The 20,510-nt window shown below is 40.1% G+C and overlaps 1 protein-coding gene across 1 annotated transcript; it reads right to left on the bottom strand.

Annotated features, from left to right (window-relative positions):
- Window positions 1-2,571: 2,571 nt before the first annotated feature.
- Window positions 2,572-18,579, bottom strand: LOC127578576 (epiphycan-like). Its single transcript, XM_052030725.1, has 7 exons — window positions 18,526-18,579; window positions 14,234-14,294; window positions 12,756-12,848; window positions 10,432-10,590; window positions 7,325-7,527; window positions 4,161-4,256; window positions 2,572-2,833 (listed from the first exon to the last, which is right to left on the bottom strand). Exons 1-7 carry the CDS (start codon window positions 18,577-18,579, stop codon window positions 2,666-2,668), a joined length of 834 nt encoding a protein of 277 aa, XP_051886685.1. The 3' UTR covers window positions 2,572-2,665.
- Window positions 18,580-20,510: the final 1,931 nt, after the last annotated feature.

Below are 20,510 nucleotides of genomic sequence, written 5' to 3' on the forward strand. Positions count from 1 at the left end.
CCGTAACCTAGGCTTGCTTCAGTGCTACTTAAAAAAAATCTACTGCTAGGTTACGCATCATCTTCTGGGTAGGTCCTCTGTTAAGCCATTTTGTCTCCATTCCCTCACTTCCAATGTCTTCAGCATCTCCTCAATCCAACTGGCTCACTTTACATTCCCTGTCATTCCCCTTCAAGTGCCCAACCTTACCCCTGATATTCGATTGCCCAACTTACCCCTGCCCTCGAACCCTTAAGACCCTACTGTGGATGAAAATTTGGTAGAAAAAATAGGAAAGCAGCGTATTTATTAAACGGTGAGAGATTGAAAAATGTTGGTATTCAGAGGGATCGGAGTACACACATCACTGAAAGCTAACCTGAAGATACAGCAAGTAATTATGAATGCAAACTATAATTTGCCCTTTGTTGCAAGAGGATTTGAAAACAAGAGTAGAGAAGTCTTGCTTGACTTATACAGGGCCCTTTTCCCCAGTTGTGGCTTGCTGGACCATTTCAGAGACTAAAAGTGTGCCTCTAAGGGCCAGATGTGTAAGGAATTAAGATTTTCTTCCCTGAAGGACATTCGTGATTCAGATGACTTTTCACCACACGCCAGTGACTTTATGGATACTGAGTGCCAATACCAGCTTTTGAATTTAAATATAGTTAACTACTTGAATTTAACTTCCCCAGATGTCATGTTGAAATTTGAACTCATGCCTGCAGAACAAGAATCCTTGCCTCGAGATATTAGTCTAGTAGTTTAACCACTGCATTACCCTTTACTTATACCAGCTGTACCAGGTGACTAAAGGTGGGTATATGTTCCATCTAGGATTCAGTTCTCCATATAAAATGGATTCCCATTATCCAGGGAGTAGATGGTGTGGGAATTGACAAGCTTCAAAAATAAACACCCAGGCCAGCTGCATGCCTCAGGTCTTTCTTGTAGATGAGACACTTTAATGGATAGAAAAAAAAGCTCCTTTCCAATCCTGGAAGTCAGCAGTGGAAGTCCTGGCAGTTAAGATGATATGTTTTCTAATGCTTGCCCCTCCCTTCCCTTTTCCCCTCTCTCCCCAAATCCTTAGGAGCTTTTGATCCAAAAATGCCCTATCAAAACTGCATGATAAACTTCAAAAAATTGCAGCTGAGTTGCAAGGCAGAAAAATTGTGGAAAGATAATATTGACCTTTTATTAAAAGCACTAATTTGCAGAAGCCAGCAGGCATATTTGTTTCTAAAGAGAAAAGTACATAAATATTATTATACATTTCACAGCATTTTATACCTGCCAATAATGGTGCAGCCTTTTGACTCTGGTTGAGAACCAGCTTCTGTTCTTCCGCAACTGTCAGCCATCATTCCTCAGTGAGGATCAGTGAGTGGGTAGAGATGCTCTCAGAATTGATAGCCCTGAGGGGAGTTGGGAGGGGTGGCAGTGGGTTGGGTTGCTGTATCCCCTCTCATTGTGCCTGATGGAGGCACAGCCCAAACACTTAGCTTGATCCCAATCTCAGGAGCTGGTCCCACTGGCCTGTCAAAAATGCCTCATTGGTGCGTTGGGCTGACTCCCTCAAATTTCTGCAGGCAGTCCATCATGCTCATTATTTTTCTACTGCCTGATTTTTACTGACCCTTGATCTGGGTCCACACAACAGATCCCTCTACATGCTCTCCCCTTACATTGCTGCTGCTATTTCTCCACTCCCTATGTGCCTACCTCCCTCTTTTTTCCTTTTATGGACCAGGCATCTGGAACAGTGATAGTAGAAGCAAGTCATTCTCAACCCATGGGACTGCCTAAGAAGGAGAAAGACTCTAGCAGTGTTCAGTTTTCTTATAGCTATGCGGAATCTTTGTAAACAGCAGACTATTTCAGAGACAAAAAAAGTGGCTAAAAGTTAAACAAAATGTTTTAAACTTTAATATACATAAATAAATGATTGCACTTTAACATTTTAAGCCAGCTTACTATTAGTAACTGGATTTTTTTTAATGCAGTCTTCAGAAATTGTCACAGACAAATTTCACAGTTCTAGCTTTCTTGTCCCTTCGTAACACATCCATGCCTAATTATAAGTAACTTCTTAAAAATTTGCCCTAACCAGTTGCATATAACAAGATTCATTTACTTTAATATTAAGAGACCTTTAAAATAAAATATTAATGAGCCATTTATTTGTGCTGCAGTACAGTTATGAGTAAAAGTTACAAGGCAGGTTGAAAAAAATTGGGTCCATTGGACTCTAACAATAAAGTAAAATGCTTTAAAGGAATATAAAAAAAAACAAGTCAAACTTGTTTGTCAATAGAGTCAGGCTTAAAACGTGAAATAAGTTGAAAAAAATGCCATGATGGAATATACTGCTTAACGAGTAACAGGAGTGTATTAAACACATCATATTTATTGTTTTTGGACATTCAGTACAGATTGGACTTGAAAATAGTTTAGCTTTAAACATTTACAACATTTCCCCTCTCTTGTTTTATTGGCCAGCATTTCAGATAGAATTACCTTGAACAGTGTTCTTAATTGAGATTATTTGTTTGTTCACTAGATTATGTTTTAATTGGTTCCTTGAAAAAATTGGTTTGCCATTGAAAATCCTAAGCACAATAATATAAGAACTTTGCCTGCTGTCAAATGAGTTTGTACACATTGTGAACAGAATTGCAGATCTTTAATATTTGCCATAGGGCACATGAGGAAGACAAATATAGGCATTAGGTGTTTTGCTGAGATTAATGGGATTTCCATCCAGTCTAATGAGCTCTAGAGCCTTGCGAACATAGTGAATGTCTTTTGAATTACAGAAAGTGTCATCATCAATCTGCTGAACATTGTTGTTCTGAAAACATGAAAAGAAAATAAATTATTACATTAGTTTAATAGAAGTATTTTTCACTATCTTGTTTAAATCCATTCACGGCTGTGTTCTGTTAGCTTTTACTAACCCACCTCCTCCTGAATCCTAATCTCTTCCATCCCTTGCATCATAATCTTGATTTTGGCCTCTTGAGAAACGTTCCGTTATCCCTTTGTCTACAATTACAGTCACACAAAAATGGAGCATGGAAACGCACCAGCAGGCTCAAGGACAGCTTCCATCCTGCTGTTATAAGACTCTTGAACAGACCTCTTTGCATTGTGGAGGGTCGTGGCTGTCACGTGACAGCACTGCCCCTACTTGGTCGGAAGACACACCACTGCCAATAAAGGGTTGGCCCTGCCCCACCATCAGCACACACCTGACCACTGGCCTTTTTAAATTACCTGGGCTGGACCCCCCTGCCCTCCAGCACTATAAAGAGTGCCACATGTGCTCAGCTCTCTCTCTCTTTTGACTGCTCCAAGGGATTCACCCTGCTTCATTCCAGGCTGCGGACTGTGAGACGGCACTGGAGAAATCGTTGGTGAGGTGTGCACTGTTAAAAGGGTCGGGAGCATCTTAGTTAGGGTCCCTAGTAGCATAGAGCCATGCCAGCACTGAATCAAGGGGTGGAGGGTATCGTATTGTCTTTTCCTTAATTGTATGTACCCAGTTCGTTGTGTGTGTGTGTGTGTGTGTGTGTGTGTGTGTGTGTGTGTGTGTGTGTTGTGGTGTGTGTGTATTTTACCCCTGTTGCGATTTTCCCATGCTCGCTATAAACTGTGCATGTGTGTGTTATTCCTGTTACCATTTTCCCTTGTTTGTCTTTGTAAATAAAATTCTTTCCTGCCAGACTTGTGTTCAGAGTCCTTTGCCTTCTGAGACCCCGAATCTGTTTCACAACACTCTTGTACACTTAAGATGAACTCTTGACCTCACAATCTATCTCGTCATGGCCCTTGCACTTTATTGTCTACCTACATTGCACTTTCTCTGTAACTAACTATAATACTATGTTCTGCATTCCGTTATTGCTTTTCCCTTGTACTACCTTGATGTACTTATGTTTTGTAATGATCTGTATGGATGGCATGCTTTTCACTAAATCTCAGTATGTGACAATAATAAACCAATACTAATATGCTAAGATTTGGATCTTACTGGAAAAAATAGTAAAATTATACAATGGCCCAATTATCTTTTCAAATTTGGCACCTATCCCTGACTCTGCACTTTACGAGGGAGTTTGACAGTGGTTATAAGGCTGATCACAATTGATCTGCAATATGCATGAGGTATCATTTACCTGTAGGTTAATAGAACGAAGACTTTCAGGCAAAGGAAGTGGGACGTAATTCAGTGCATTGCCAGCCAGATACAGAAATGCTAGGTTATTCATATCCTGTCAAGTAAGAAGAAAAAGAAATAGTGAGAAAATATTGTCCAAAACGAGTAATTAACACTATGCCACAGAATGACTGTTCATGGCTGATACAGGAGTAAAAATCATGTGCCTGTTGAACACAGTTTTTTCACTCTCACTCGTACATTTTTCATTAGATTGCAGTTTTGCTTTACAAATCCATGAAAGTGAAGGAAAACTTTGTCTAATTTTTTAATGTCTTTTTGCTGGTCCTGTAGTGGACTGTGGGTGCTAAAATACCCCATTGGTGGTACAGCCAAGAGTCTGTCAGCATATTAGCAGTTTTGACTTTGCCTGAGGTATACACTGTAGGATGAAATAGCACCCTGTTTTGAAACATTACCATTTTTATATTCATTGCAGCCTTGTCAGCCTTCCTGACTGACATTCCTGCTACCACTGTTCACCAAGTACCAATACAATTATGATTGCTGGTGGAAGGATCCATGATTTTGGTGAATGGACACTGGAAATATCTGTTTGTGTTAATAAAGATTAGAATCAGGAGAGATATAAAATGCAATGCAGATTTGCTTTCACTCATTTCAACCCATTCTAAAGCCAAACTAACTCCACCAAGTAAAAATTGAATTTGATTGAAAGTTGAGGCAGAAATTGAAGTTGGGATCTGCTTGGGTTAGGGGGTAGAGAGTGGCGGCTTGAGTTTAAAATCCATGAGCTCCATTATTTTCACCAGCGATCTCAGCATTTGAAGATCTAGAGGTAAAGGAGGAGATCAGTCTATCTGAAACCACATTTGAACACGTTCCCTAAGTGGGCTTTGCCTCTGTGAAGAGGCTCCTTGGACATCAGCCTCTTCCTTGACTTTGTCCCTTGTGGCACAGGAGGCAAATAGAAGTTGTGGCCTAAATAAGGCTCATGAAAAGAAGCAGGGAGATTGACAGCTCAGGGTCCTGATATAATTTATGGTTCTTTTGCTACACCTTCACCAGATTTTTGCCAAAGGTGCTGCAGATTTTCAGTTCCTGAATTAATATCAACTTTGTTTTGGCTTTTAAAAGGAATGTCCAACTTCAGCAAAACAAAGAGAAATCTTACAAAGCTTTCATCAACAATATCCTCCCTAAACTTCTACAGTTTTGTAAAGGGTCTATTGCTAAACTGCATGAAAAATATAAAAACTTAAAAAAAATCTTTATTAAAACTTTATTTATACAGCAAGGTAACAAGCCCTTCCAGCCCAACGAGTCTGCGCCGCCCATTTTAAACCCATGTTAACCTACCTGTACGTCTTTGGAATGTAGGAGGAAACCAGCGCACCCGGAGGGAACCCACACAAACACGGGAATTGAACCCCAACTGCTGGCGCTGTAATAGCGTTACTCTAACCACTATGCTACCGTGCTGCTTTGGTGATCTTATTTTAAGCAAATAAAATCATGGTAACTCTTCAGCTACCAGAAACCTGGTGTATTGGTTCAGAGACGTGAGTTCAAATCCCCTTATTGCACTGTGCTTTCTCTGTAGTTGTGACACTTTACTCTGTACTGTTATTGTTTTTACCTGTACTACCTCAATGCACTCTGTACTAACTCAATATAACTGCACTGTGTAATTAATTGACCTGTACGATCGGTATGCAAGACAAGTTTTTCACTGTACCTCGGTACAAGTGACAATAATAAACCAATACCAATACCAATCATGCCAACTGGTAAACTTAAATTCAAGTTCTGAAATAAATCTGGAATAAAATCAATAGACTGTCTTTACTTGGTCTGACTCCAGATCAACCAAGTAGTTGAGTCTTAAGTGTCTTGTTAGTTTTGATACAAGTAGGGATGAACAATAAATGTTCGCCTTGCCAGTGACATTGACATTCCCATGAACAAGTGAATAAAAACAAAAGTTTGACTCTCATTTATCTCATTGTGAGGCAGTGATATGTGTAATATAGCTACCAAATTTCCCTACATAACAGAAGTAACTCCTCACTGAATGGAACATTCTAAGTTTGTAAATAGGAATTATTTCTTTTGCTGATAGTCTAACTTTTGCAATATTTTCATTCATAACAAGACTGCAGTAACAATAGGTAAGTTTTATTTTCCTATGTATTTTTATTTAATTAAGGTTCATGGTATTTCAGTTAAGTAATAGTCAGCAATAAGGCCTTAAGTAAACATAAGCATTCTGAGCTGTGAGGATTATATGGGACTGAAGTGTAGACTGGAGGTCAAAATCAAATTGTCTCTGACCCATTTCACGTTTAGGACTATTGGTTTCGTGATCTAAGAACAACTTTTGTTTTAAGCTGCAACATGTTCCTGGTATCGTGGGAGTAACTTTGATTTTGGTGCTTTTGTAAAACAGACCATCTGAATAATTTTCTTGAGGGTAAATACTTTCATAAATTAAAAACAAAATGAAGATTTGCATTTATATCACATCTTTAATGTCTCCTTCAATACATCCTGGAGTAATTTACTGTATTTTTGAAGTGTAGTCATCATTGTAAGGTAGGAAAACTAGTAGCCAGTTTGCGGTTACCAGGCCCCTATGATCGGCAATGTGATTATAACTAGATAATCTGTTTTTCTTGATGATGCTGGTTGAGAAATAAATAATGGCCAGGAGAAAGGGGACAAATGCTGAGTGAAATAGTGTTAAGGGATCTTTTATATCCAGCTGAGAGGGCAGATGAGGCTGCAGTTTAATGTCTCAGTGAAATGGTTAAAGTAAAGCCAGAATATTTATTAATTCCTCAGTTAGGAAAAAGCAGGGTGGCAGCTACATTGACAAAGAATGCTTTGCCGGGGCTATCTGTAATAGGCCAATCACATCATGTGTGGAATTTATAATGGGGAAAACTTGATAGACAAAATATGACAAAAACAGTACTTAGTGTGGTGCAGACAAGGAGTGTGCACAGACTTCACTAAGATAAATGTAAGGATGGCACTTAATGAGCAAATGATGGATACATCATTCAGTATGCACACTGAATCTTGCAATTATATTGGGAAATTAACCAAGTAAACATTTCAAGGAAAAGATTAACTTGTGTGTGTAATAATGACACTTACTTTGAATGCCTCTTTTTTTATCCCATTGCTGTGTAGTTTATTGTAACTTGCATCAATGTTGACCATAGTTTTGGGAAGCTCTGGAAGCTGTACAAGTTCATTTGAAGCGATCATCAGATCCACCAGTTCAGGCAGCTGCCTTAAAGCATCTTCGTCAATTGAAGAGATCCTATTACCTGTTACGTCAATCCTCTTTAGATGATCTAAAGTGACAATGCATAACACAGTTAAAATACTTTGCAAAATAAAGCTTAGTAATTTCTTTACGGTACAATATGTCAGTGGTCTCCATTTAGCTTTTAGCCAAAATTAGAAATTTGAAATGACGCCAATGTAACACTAATATGACTTGCTTGTGATTAATTTTTTGCCAATTTGCAATGTTATATGCAGGTTATGTTACCATATAAGTAGGGGTAATCATCAGCTTCCTTCCCCATTTAGGAGGAATCATGAAATCCCTTTGACTTTGCTTTCAGGTTGTTTCTCCTCCTTGCCCCATATTGCCCACAGTTTTACAGCTTGCATTCTCTTTCTCCTACGTTGTTTACCTGCTACTTAGGACGTAGCATTTAAGCAGCATAATAACAACAGTAACTTGCATTTACGTAACACACTTAAAGTAAGAAAGCGTCTCAAGAAAGCATAATCAACCTAGAATTGACAATGAGTTAAAGCAGACATAAGGTGGTTTAAAAAGACCTTTAAGGAAGAAAGAAGGGTAGGGGTGGAGTGGTGAAGGTGGACATTCCAGAGTTTGGAGCTGCCGGTGATTATGGGGAAGAGGTAACAGAGAAAGAGAGGAACAAAGCCATCGAGGGATTCGAACACAAGGATGAGCTCAACAAATATATATGCATACAAAATATTAGAAGACTATGCTGCGTAGTTCTTAAACACAAATATCCCTCAAAGCAGTGATTTTCAGCCTTATCCCATGTTAAATCTGTAAAAAATTATCTTTGAAGGCAGACAGAAAGTTAACAATCATGATTTACCGGGCAGGAACAGTAGTGTAGTGGTTAGCGTAACACTATTACAGCACCAGCGACCCGGGTTCAATTCCGGCCACTGTCTGTAAGGAGTTTGTATGTTCTCCCATGTGTCTGCGTGGGTTTCCTCCGGGTGCTTCAGTTTCCTCCCACATTCCAAGGACGTATAGATTAGGAAGTTGTGGGCATGCTATGTTGGTGCTGGAAGCGTGGCGACACTTGTGGGCTGCCCCAGAACATTCTACGCAAAAGGTGCATTTCACTGTGTGTTTTGATGTACATGTGACTAATAAAGATATCTTATAATTCACCCAGTTGGGGGTTGAAGTGGTGAATGATGATTTAAAGGGTGGAGGGGTAATTTCTAGTGCTGTGGGAATGTTGCTGAGTTGGATGGAGTCAATAGAGCCAGAAGGGTTGTTAATGGTTGGGTGGTGAGTCAGGATGAGGCAGTTCACTGATTAGGGAAGTGATCACTGGTTGTGGACAGTTTATAATTGCTAATGGAAGTTGGCAAGTCGGAGGGGTTTCGCTGTAAAACAAGCAAGGCTAATACAACTAGATGAGCTGAGCGTTCCCAATGACAGGCAAACTTCAGAATCACGTGGACTAAGTTCTTACAGCAACACTTGAAACAAATGTTGTATGGGAAATGACATCACTTCTTGCGCGTTTGACATGGAAAATGCATCAGGAACATGACAGGGACTATCAGCTAAATCTCTGGATTGAGATCATCATCATAATTGTGTTCCATTGTCAAAACAAAAATCAAATTTCCTACGTGTAGCAATGGGAATAAACACTGTATGATTTAATAGCTAGGCAATGACATTATATTTTCATTAATTAAAATAGGAAAGAAGTTTGAATGAAATGTATTTTGCCTTGTGTCTCCTTTCCCATTTGTTATCAAGTATCATAGATATTGTAGATGCAAACAATACTGTATTTTCTCAAAAAGATAAAGACAGCTTTTTCCCCTCCGCCATCAGATTTCTGAACGATCCACGAACTCATGAACACTACTTCATTATTCCTTTTTTTTTGCAGTATTTGTTTATTTTTGTAATTTATAGATTTTTATCTCTTTGCACTGTATTGCTGCCGCAAAGCAACAAATTTCATGTCATTATGTCAGTGATAATAAATCTGATTCTGATACTGAGCTCATAAATTCTCCAACTACAGGTTTAAAAGTACTGTAATTTCCTGCACCAAATGAACTGACTTTGCATGGTAATGTGAGTCTAGCTCACTTAACTATTTCTGTGGTGATCCTCAATGGAGGTCCCAGTGGTATAAACCATTTTTCACTCAAAGGCCTACCCCACTATTTAATTATGTCATGGCTAATCTGTATCTTAACTCTGTCTACCCACTTCAGTCTGTAACCCTTGCTTTACACAAATCTGTCAATTTTAGTTTCAACATTTTCAATTGACTCAGAATCCAGGACAGTGTCTTGGATTAGCACTCAGCTTTGTGTGAAAAAATGTCACCTGACATCACTGCTGAATGGTTGGACTCTAATTATATTATAGCCCTTTGTTCTGGATTCCCCTATCAGAGGAAACACTTTAACTGTCTATCCTATCAAATCCCTATTGAAGAATTAGCTATTGAATACTATTGCGCAAGATAGAAATTTAAGGGTATCAAGGGGTTATGGGGTTAGTGCAGGAATGTGATGCTAAAGTGAAGGATGAATCATCTCCTTGAATCACAAAGTAAGCTTCTGGGGCAGAATGGCCACTCCCATTGCTATATAAGTAAGAGTAAGGGTGGCTCTGGACTGACAGCTTTACAAATGTCTCACTGTGTTATGTGGAGGAGTAGCCTTTTTCATTTATTTTGCCCGTTACACCTTCTGATCAATTCATAGTTGATCTGCATTCTAATTCCATTTATTATAGGCATTAGTCATGGCCAGAAACTTTGGACTATGCTTTCAAAAATTTCTCCCATCTTGTAACCACTACAGGGAGCCTCAAGAACCCAATAGTGACAAAAGAGAGAAAGCACACACAGTACGTAATTAACATTTACATCTGTAACAAGCATTAATGTGGGCTTGTCATCCATAATAATAATCTCGAAACCACAGAGTCATACTTAGCCCATCAAAATCTCCTTTCTTTATGCTGGTGATCTTGTTGAAACGTGCATAGAAGTGTGTGGTATCTTTAGGAAGAGGAGGTATGCTTTTGATATTTGTATCATCACAGTAGACAGACCCACCCAGGCAGGTACACAGAAGACATGTTGGAAGACCTAGTAGGTACATCAAAAAGATAAAAATTGTTTTTTAAATTGCAATCTGATGATTCAACAATAAGATTTAAGTGCATTTCACCAGATTAGAAATTGTTTACTACCTCTTAGTGGCCTTAAAACAGCCATTATGGCCACCTTATTCTATTTGTGAAGTCACATGTAGAGCAAGACCTTTAACTGTGAAGTTCAAGAAAGTATTGTCAGGTTTTCCTATGTAATGTAACATTAAAACATAGAACAGTACAGCACAGGAACAGGCCCTTCCGCCTACCATGTCTATGCCTAAGATTATACCAACCTAAACTAATCCCATCTGCCTCCACGTGGTCCATAACCCCTGGTTCCCTGCCTGTTTATGTTCCTGTCTAACACCTCATAGCTGACATTGTTGCCTTCATTGTCACATTCTTTAACAATATGTTGAAAGTTCTTGCAGTTCTCAGCAAGTTGCATAGCAGTCAGCTCTGAAAGGGACCTCATATCATAATGCAAACAACACTCTTCCAGTTACAGGAGAACGTTGCCGCTGAATGAATGGTTGTTGAGATCATAGGTGTTGGGGAGCAGGGAGCGGGAAGGAAGTGTGGTGCAGGTGGAAGAGTTCTTTCAAGAGGTCGGAGATTCAGATGAGCTGGCGAAGAACAGTTCTCACTGGAGACACATTTCAATCCCACGTGTCATGAAGGACCCCCAAGGCTACAGCCAGGAGCTCCTGGTAGGAAGTTGCTCGTGGTGTCTCTGTAAGGATATGAGTGCAATCTTTGAATGGCTGTAATTTGGGGAAGGCTTTAATAAGGCAAATGACTGTCTTGTGGGCTGAAGGAAAATTAGATGACATCTCCTCTCCTTGGACAAGGAGTTCCGGTGATCTACCTGGTGCAATGCTGTGGAATGTGGCAGCAATCAACATCAGCAGCCACAAATGATCCTGAGGCTAGAAACCTGAGAATGATGATGACCCTGATCTACAGGAGCAAAGCAGCAAAGGCACAAGTGAAGTTTTATCTGAAGTCAGAGGAGGTCACAGATCTCAATGAAGGCTAAGAATATAGTTTTAGGACAAACTGCATTTGTAAAACTTTGTTGCGTTGTGAGTAAATAAGAATGATCATTTTTCAGACTAGTGAGGTTGAAAATCTCACAGCAGATGAACTTTGCATTTGTATTTTTTACGGGAGTTTTATCCAAGAAGAAATGTGCTAAGACCACTGAAAATCCTGTCAAAAATGCAGAAGTGACGGGCTGAAGTTTTCAGTGGGCATTAAGGAGTCCAGAAGAATGCACGCAATTGCAGTTCTCCTGATTAACCCAATTTTCGACAGCACAGCACCATTTTTCTTGGAGTTGAATGGATGAATTCCTAGTGCTCTGTGTATATAGTTGGAACTGTGCTGGTCATTGTAGATTTTACAGATGCTTTAATGTAGAATAGTTACAGTATATCTTTTAGTTTAATACAGGCTACTTGTATATTGTGGTCAAGAATTTACTTTGGCTCTGCCATTGTACATTTCTCTTACCTTGAACCAACATGACGCCTTCAAAACAGAGAAAGAACATACATTACATGTTGAACATTTACATAGAAAATGATGGAGAATTTTTATGAAAATATCTCTATACTTTATAATTGGGACCATTTTCACTGTTCCCCATTCTGAACCAGGAGTATTATACATTCATGGACTGCAAATCTTCAAGTATTCATCTTTTCCTGCAATATGGAATTTGGGTTTGGATTCTATCTGATAGGTATGCTGTGTGTATCCAAAGTCTGGAAATGTTGATGTAATTTAAAGTTTTATGGCTAGTTTTTTGTCTGCTGTGGTTAGATTAGAGACACCAGAAAGTAACACACTGTGGTGGAGGATTCAGGGAAAACGTTCCTTTCTGAAGCCAAAATTACAATGAGAGGATGACAAAGGATGCTTTGTCACTTCTAACAAACACACTGAAAATAAACAGTCATTTGGAAATCATAACACATTATAACAATGCAAGAAGTAATACTTTTAGTATAAGCTGTGTTTAGTTTTTTAAATGAGTTTTATATTTACAATTTTGTAAAAGAATATTGTGAATGTAAATTGGGGCAATTGTCCAAAATTCCATAAAGTGCAAATAGAATCTGAATAGAATCTCGCTCTGTTGCCTCTACAAACCTTCTTTCGTGTCAGGGCCAAGAAGGCCAGGCACACTGGGATGCACCAGAATCCAAATGTTCAAGGGAGTCACCCCCTCCTCATAGTCACTGTCTAGGTATCAAGCACACTGTTCTCTGAAGGTTCCAGTCTGCCAACCTTTGATGAAAAAGTAAAAAAAGATTTATATTTACACAAAGGCATTCAAGGCAATCCCATTTCAGTCTCTGTACCACATTCTACCACATGAGGGCACTGGAGTCTGAAACTCTCAAAGGTTCTTGAAATTAAGTTGTAAAACTGCTAGCTTACCAATGGATGACTAAGTTTCTGTTTTAATATTAATGATTTTACCCATATCTAAGAACATACATTGTAGTTAAACTGCTGTGACTTTGATCTTTACAATTTTTTTCTCTTTCATCAGCTGTGGTTCAATGGGGACTTCTGGTTCCTGAGGCAGAAGGTTGTGGATTCAAGTCTACCCACAGATCTTTTGTAGCTTTTGTGTGATAAAGTGCCTTTTGATTTTCTCCAACATGGCCAAGTTCTAATTTCAACAGTCATAGACATACAGCATGGAAATAGGCCCTTGGGCCCAACCGGTCCATGCCGAACAAGATTCCTGAATGAGTTAGTCTCAGTTGCCCGTGTTTGGCCCATATCCCTCTAAACCTTTCCTATCCAAGTACTTGTCCAAGTGCCTTTTAAATGTTGTTAATGTACCTGCCTCATTCCATATACTGACCACCTTCTGAATAAAATGTCCCTCAGGTTCCTATTAAATCTCTTCCTTCTCACCTGCCCTCTAGTTCTCGATTCCCCAATCCTGAGAAAAAGACTGTGTCCATTCACTCTATCTATGCCCCTCATGATTTTATACACCTCTATAAGGTCACCCCCCATTCTCCTACGCTCCAATGAATGAAGTCCCAAACTGCTCAACCTCTCTCCATAACTCAGTCACTCGAGTCCCAGCAACATCCTCGTAAATCTCCTCAGCACTGTTTCCAGCTTAACGGTGTCTTTCTATAGTAGGGTGAACAAAACTAAACACAATATTCTAAATGCAGCCTCGCCAGTGTCTTGTTCAATTTGTCCAACAATTTCTCTATATCTTTCATATCAACTGCATTTTATTTTTGAAATACCTCGATTAATTCACCATTTATTTTCTATACTCAAAGAAATACTAGCCAACTTTATGCCAACTGTTGAGCCTTTTTGTTGGTATCAGTTTGTCTATTTTTGTCCAAATAGCTACTTTATTCATAAGATTGGCAAGTATATCATTTGCACATTTCTTCTAATGCTATTCACAATGTGAGATTTGACTGCAAGGTTTACAATTATTAGCACAACATCAGTTTTCCTTTCACATACATTTCCTGAGTGACATATCCAAGAGGTTTTCACACAGGTTTCAACCCTTCAGAGTGCAATGGTGAGACGGCCCTCAACTGTGGTAAATCCCCATCGAGTTTATGCAGCAGCTGCACCAGGCTTTAGTGTATCCCTCATCACGTACTCCTGGATCTTGGCTGCCGACAGCTTCAAGCACTGGAAGACCAACAAGTTCTGGGCAAACCTAAGAGCACTTTTCACTGAGTTGATAATTTTCTAGCAGCAGTTGATGTTTATATCAGTGTCTGTCCCTGGGAACAGCCAGCAAAGCCACAGAGTCCTGTGTTACATAGACAGATGCGAAACATAGAACAGTACAGTACAGGGACTTGCCCTTTGGCCCACAGTGCTTTGCCAACCATGATGCCAACTTAAACGAATCCAATCTGCCTGCACGTGGTCTATCTCCCTCCATCCTCTGCCTGTTCATGAGCCAGTTTACATGCCTCTTAAATGTTGCTATTGTATCTGCTTCCACCACCTCTACTAGCAGTGCATTCCAGCTGAACCTCGACAAAAACCACTGCATCCATTTCTGGACCATCCTACCCAATGCACATTAGGGAAAGAGAGGATGGTGCTGTTAACCCCTGCCACAGCCACCTCGAAGGCAGCACGTTGAGACTCATGGTGATGAGACATCCAACCAACAGTCCAAGGATCTATTGCCTCCTTTCCCACAGGGCCTTGAGGATATTCCGTGAAATTCACTGCCTGATTGACTTGTGGTCAAAGATGTTCTTCTGCACAAGTTACAATAATGTACACTGTCCAGCTGAATGGAATGTTCACCAGTCAAATGGCCAGACCCATCCTGTGGGATAGATGCATAGTGATATCTGGTGTCTTCAAGTCCACGGTTTATGCACAGCTTAATGCACCTTCAAACAAAGTTAGCCATCAGAATGAGATTCATGTTGGGTATATTTTCCTCACTTTCTTTGGAGGAATGTACATTGTATCTCTACAGACAGAATGCATTTTGATCTGGTGAAATTGGACTGCAGCAATGATCTACTGCCGCATTGAGGCCAGGCGCAGGTTGGAGGAACAACACCTCATATTCCGCCTTGGGAGTCTCCAAACTGCTGGCCTTAACATCAATTTCTCTAACTTCCAGTAACCCCACCCCTTCCCCCTCCCCCTCCGCCTCAACTTTTCCTTACCCCTCCCCCCCAACTCCTTTGTCTTCTCTTATTCCCATGGCTCCCTTCCCCTGCCTTGATGATCTGCCCATCTCCTCTCCTCCCCCATGCTTTATTCCATGGTCCACTGCCCCCTCCTACCAGATTCCTCCTTCTTCAGCCCTCGGCCTCTTCTACCTATCACCTCTCAGCTTCTCCCCTTCCCCCCCACCCACCCACCCACCTTCCCCCTCTCACCTGGACTCACCTATCACCTGATCTCACCTATCCCCTGCCTGCGTGTACTCCTCCCTATCCACCACCTGTTTATTCTGGCTTCTTGCTTCTTCCTTTCCTTTCCTGATGAAGGGTCTTGGCCCAAAACGTTGACAGTTTATTTCCTACCATGGATGCTGCCTGACCTGCTGAGTTCCTCCAGCACTTTTTGTGTATTGCTCCGGATTCCAGCATCTGCAGAATCTCTTGTGTCTCACCAATGCAGGAGTAGTGTGTAGCAACACTGAGAGTATCTCACATCGGACTTCTGCAATCAAGAGGGAGAACTGCTCCCACGATCCCTATTTCTGTTTCACCTTGGCTATTTGCTTCATTTAATTCTTGCATTATGTCCCACTCCTGCATATTCCCAGCATCATCAGATAACCAGACTCAATGTTGAAGGGAGTAAAGGGCTGGTTGAACCAGTTGCCAAAGAATATGGCTTTGATTTCCTGTGATTCATTCTGGACCCCCAAAGCCAAGAAGGAGTTGCAGATGCCAATCAATCTGCAAATGAACAGTGAATCCAAGCAGAAGATGGTAACATTGTCCATGTAATTGGATGCTATGGTTTGTGTGCCTCCACAGCTGTTGTATGTCCATGTTCTTTCCGATGGATTCAGCCAGAAACAAGATGGGAGAGGGCAACTTGCCTACAACAATTTGATTGGCATTGGTATTGGTTTATTATTGTCACGTGTACCGAGGAACAGTGAAAAGCTTGTCTTACAAACCGATCGTACAGGTCAATGGGAAGCCAAATGGGAACCAAATTTGACACCAGATGGGAAGCTCTTGGACATCTCCTCATACATACCCCTTGACCATTACTCTACCAATGACCACTAACCATGGTCCACTGCCCTCTCCTACCAGATTCCTCCTTCTTCAGTTCTTGGCCTCTTCTACCTATCACCTCTCAGCTTATTACATCTTCTTCCCCTCCCTCACCCACTACCTTCCCCCTCTCACCTAGACTCGCCTATCACCTAATCTCACCTATGAAGAGGAGATAGGCAGGCCACTGACTCCCATACCATCATAGATCTCATCATTTCAGGAGATCTCACCTCCACAGCCTCCAACCTGATATACCCCTAACCCCAGACTGTCCTTTTCTATCTCCTACAAGTCCAGATGAAGAGTCTCGACCTGAAACATTGACTGTCCATTTCCTTCCACAAATGCTGCCTGATCCACTAAGTTCCTCCAGCATTTTGTTTGTTGATTGGGAAGTTTTCCATTTCCCACCCATAGATTTGGACTACACTCCTTATTCCTCTGAAGAGCAGCCATATCCATTTGTGGGTTCCCTCGCCAAAATTCATTTTGGAGAATACATCTATCATTGTATGTGTTCAATATTCTGATAATTAGTATTGGCATTGCTTAATTATTGTCACATTTACTGAGATACAGTGTTTGCGTGCCACCCAGGCAGATTATTCCATACCTAAGTACATCGAGGAAAACAGAATATAGTTTTGGTAAAGTCCTTATCCTGGCCCTGCATATTTGTTTAAATTCCTGAATAACAAAAGGCTCTTTGAGCTCTTCCTACCAAGTATGGCATATGTCCGATCCAGGTGTATGACTAGCCACAGAGCAGATTTGACTTATTTGGTGATGACCATGGATAGAATCTTAAAATCCACTTAAGCAGTGAGGTGAGTTGTCAGTTTCTGTCTTTTTCCTCTCTCCTTTCTGCATGTAGGTGAGAATTATGATGCCAATTCCACATGGATTCTATCAGCTAGCGGAAGTGTTCTACAGGGTTTTGATGCAGGGTTTCAACCCAAAACGTTGACAATTCCTTTCTCCCCACAGATGCTGCTCGACCCACTGAGTTCCTCCAGAAGAATGTTTGTTGCTCGAGATCCCAGCAGCCTCTTGTGTGTCCAGTGTTTAACACGTATTAAATTGGATATATATTTGAAAAGGAAATATTTTCAACGGTATCTGGAAAATGCTGGGGAGTGGGACCAAATGAATAGTTCTTTTGAAGACATGTTCGAGGGATGATGAACTGAATGGTCTCTTTCGGTGTAATATGTTTCTGACTGGTTGTAGACTGATCATTGCTTTTACTTTTCTCAGTGTATGATTTCTCATTTTGTAGAAGTGGTAGTAATAACCTCGAGTCAAAATGACAGCTGCGTCCATCTGTGTGATAGGCACAGCAATGCCCAATCGTGCAAAACTTATGCATAATGTTCTTCACAATTTTAAAGTATTTGAAAAAATTATTAGTTTAGTTGTCAATACACAAACATGCAATGGTGCATTAAAGTGAATTATGGTCCTGATTTACCACAAGGACCAATCATATTAAGATATTTAAGATATTTATTTATAGTCACATGTACATAGAAATACACAGTGAAATACCAGAAAGCAAGTTACATATTTATATGTTCTTGATAAAATATTTTGCCTTTGAATTTATTATTTTTTCTATTGTTTCCTTCGAACAACTGTTGCAAATGAAAAATTTTCCGAGCAGCCCATTTTTGACTTGTTTATTTTTTAGTTAAATGCCTGTAGGTTATGGGACTTATCATGATAGAACCAGACGTATATATAAAGACGAGTAAGTGCCTTACAATTTGACAACCAGCTGCTTGTTACTTGTGCTAAGGGAGCTAAACCCATGGATTTAGTGCTGGAGGACAGGCCTTTGTACATGAATGCAGATGAGGTCATAGATGATTACTTCAGTGCCCAACAAAGCTGAAGCCTGATTTCCTGCATATTGAATAACTTGATTAACTTATGATTATCTCCACTTTCCAGGATGTAAAGAGAGCCACTGGGTCTGAAAGCAAAGGATATTAGAAAATGGATAAGATTCTTTGGAACCTGCTCGTCTCGAAAACTGGCATTTGTATGTTCAATCATTGCTGGGATTTTTTTTTCAAACTAAGTCCTGTACTTCCACAATGTATTTTCAGCAAATTAATGTTCTACCAGATCAGCTTTCTCACCTTTTCAAACAGAATCACTGTAGTTTTGCTCTCCTTTGTGATCTGCTGAATCATTTAATGCACCCCTAATACACATAGAACATATTTGGAAAGGTCTGTTTGAAAAAACAGTTCTGTTTTAAAAGAAACTCAGAGGTATATTGTGCACAGTTTGTGTAAGAAGCATCTATTAAAGTAAATATATCTACCTTAAAATTGCTTAGTTAATTCTTTAAAGTGCTGGATGTGTACATCGCTGGCAATGTTAGCATGGATTGCCCATCCTTAATTGCCTTTGAATAGAGGAAGCAATTAAAAGCCAACCATGTTGTGGTCAGGAGTCAGAATGAGGCCAGATGGGATGAAGATGGCAGATTTCCTTCCCCAAAGGAAATTTGGGGTTTTACAACAATCTTCTTGTTTCATCATAACCATTTCAAGACTAGCTTTAATTCCATTCTTATTTAAAGTTAAGCTACTTTTAAGGTTATGCTGCTCAGTCTTAAAGGTATGCCAGAATTCAGTTTGTTTCTGTCACAACATTGCAAAGTTTTATCAGTTGTAAAATCCATTGAAGCATATAGAGATTGTGAAAGGCAGTATTAAGTTGGTCACTCATTATGATTGGGTTTTAATAAGGCTTAGCAGCAGGATTCTGTTTTTAGCTTACACCTTTTAACTTGGACATAACATTAAGAGGAGCTGTACATATTTTCTCCACTAGCTTAACCTATTTTATATTGTGTCTTTTTTAATAGTCTCTCCTCTGTTGCTTCTGAGATGCAACAAAGGATGATTCACATATATGACTACATCCTTTCAAAATGTGTTTCGATTAGATTGTATTGATGGCATGATGCTTAGTCATACTGCTTGCAAAGACCAATCTGACCTAAGAATCATCCTAATGTAAGGTTTTGACCCAAAACATTGATAATTCCTTTCCCCCTCACAGATGCTGCTCAACCCACTGAGATCCTCCAGCAGATTGTTTGTTGCTCCAGATTCCAGCATCTGCCGTCTCTTGTGTCTCCTGACCTAAGAATTAGTTGGTGCAGGAACCAGATTCAGTTGTTCAAACTGAAATTTTGTCTTACACATAGACACACTTAGACAAAGTGTTGTCTAACTCTGGTTAGACCACACTTAGAGTACTGTGTCCATTTCTGGTCGCCTCATTATAGGAAGGATGTGGAGGTGTTGGAAAGGGTGCAGAGGAGATTTACCAGGATGCTGCCTGGATTAGAGAGTATGGATTATGAGGAGAGACTAAAGGAGCTAGGGCTTTACTCATTGGAGAGAAGGAGGATGAGGGGAGACATGATAGAGATATACAAAATATTAAGAGGAATAGATAGAGTGGACAGCCAGCGCCCCTTTCCCAGGGCACCAGTGCTCAATACAGGAGGGCATGGCTTTAAGGTAATGGGTGGGAAGTTCAAGGGAGACGTCAGAAGGAAGTTTTTCACCCAGAGATTGGTTGGTGCATGGAATGCACTGCCTGGGGTGGTGGTGGAGGCTGATATGTTGGTCAAATTCAAGAGATTGTTAGATAAGCATATGGAGGAATTTAAAATAGAGGGATATGTGGGAGGAAGGGGTTAGATAGCCTTAGGTGTGGTTTGAAGGTCGGCACAACATAGTGGGCCGAAGGGCCTCTATTGTGCTGTATTGTTCTATGGTTCTATGGTCTTTATCATAAATGTTCTTCATGAATGCTTAGAGGATGTTCTCAAAGCCTCCTTGAAAAAAGAATTCAATTCAAATTACCATGACTTTAAGGATCTTCCAGGAGTTCACTCTTAGATCTAGAAAGATATCAGCTAAAGACCAAGGCTCTGTGCCTTAGCAATTGATGCCTTTGAATGCCTGAAGGTGTATTTCTATAATGTTGTGGAAAAATGCCAATAATCAAGCCCCTAAACTTGGCATAACATCCCACAGCAAAAAAACTGAAGTAATAAGATAAACTGGAGAAGGTTATTCCAACCTTACACCCAAACAAG

This window comes from Pristis pectinata, chromosome 15 (genome assembly GCF_009764475.1).
Source record: "Pristis pectinata isolate sPriPec2 chromosome 15, sPriPec2.1.pri, whole genome shotgun sequence".
NCBI lineage: Eukaryota > Metazoa > Chordata > Chondrichthyes > Rhinopristiformes > Pristidae > Pristis > Pristis pectinata.

What these genes read in the sequence shown, in the direction of transcription:
- LOC127578576 (XM_052030725.1), bottom strand. Translation starts at nt 18,579, where the DNA reads ATGATTCAGCAGATCACAAAGGAGAGCAAAACTACAGTGATTCTGTTT. An exon ending in GAGGGATACACTAAAGCCTG is followed by an intron (nt 12,849 to 14,233) that starts GTGCAGCTGCTG and finishes CTTGATACCTAG; the next exon opens with ACAGTGACTATGAGGAGGGG. An exon ending in AGGAGATTTTGATGGGCTAA is followed by an intron (nt 7,528 to 10,431) that starts GTATGACTCTGT and finishes TTGTCACTTTAG; the next exon opens with ATCATCTAAAGAGGATTGAC.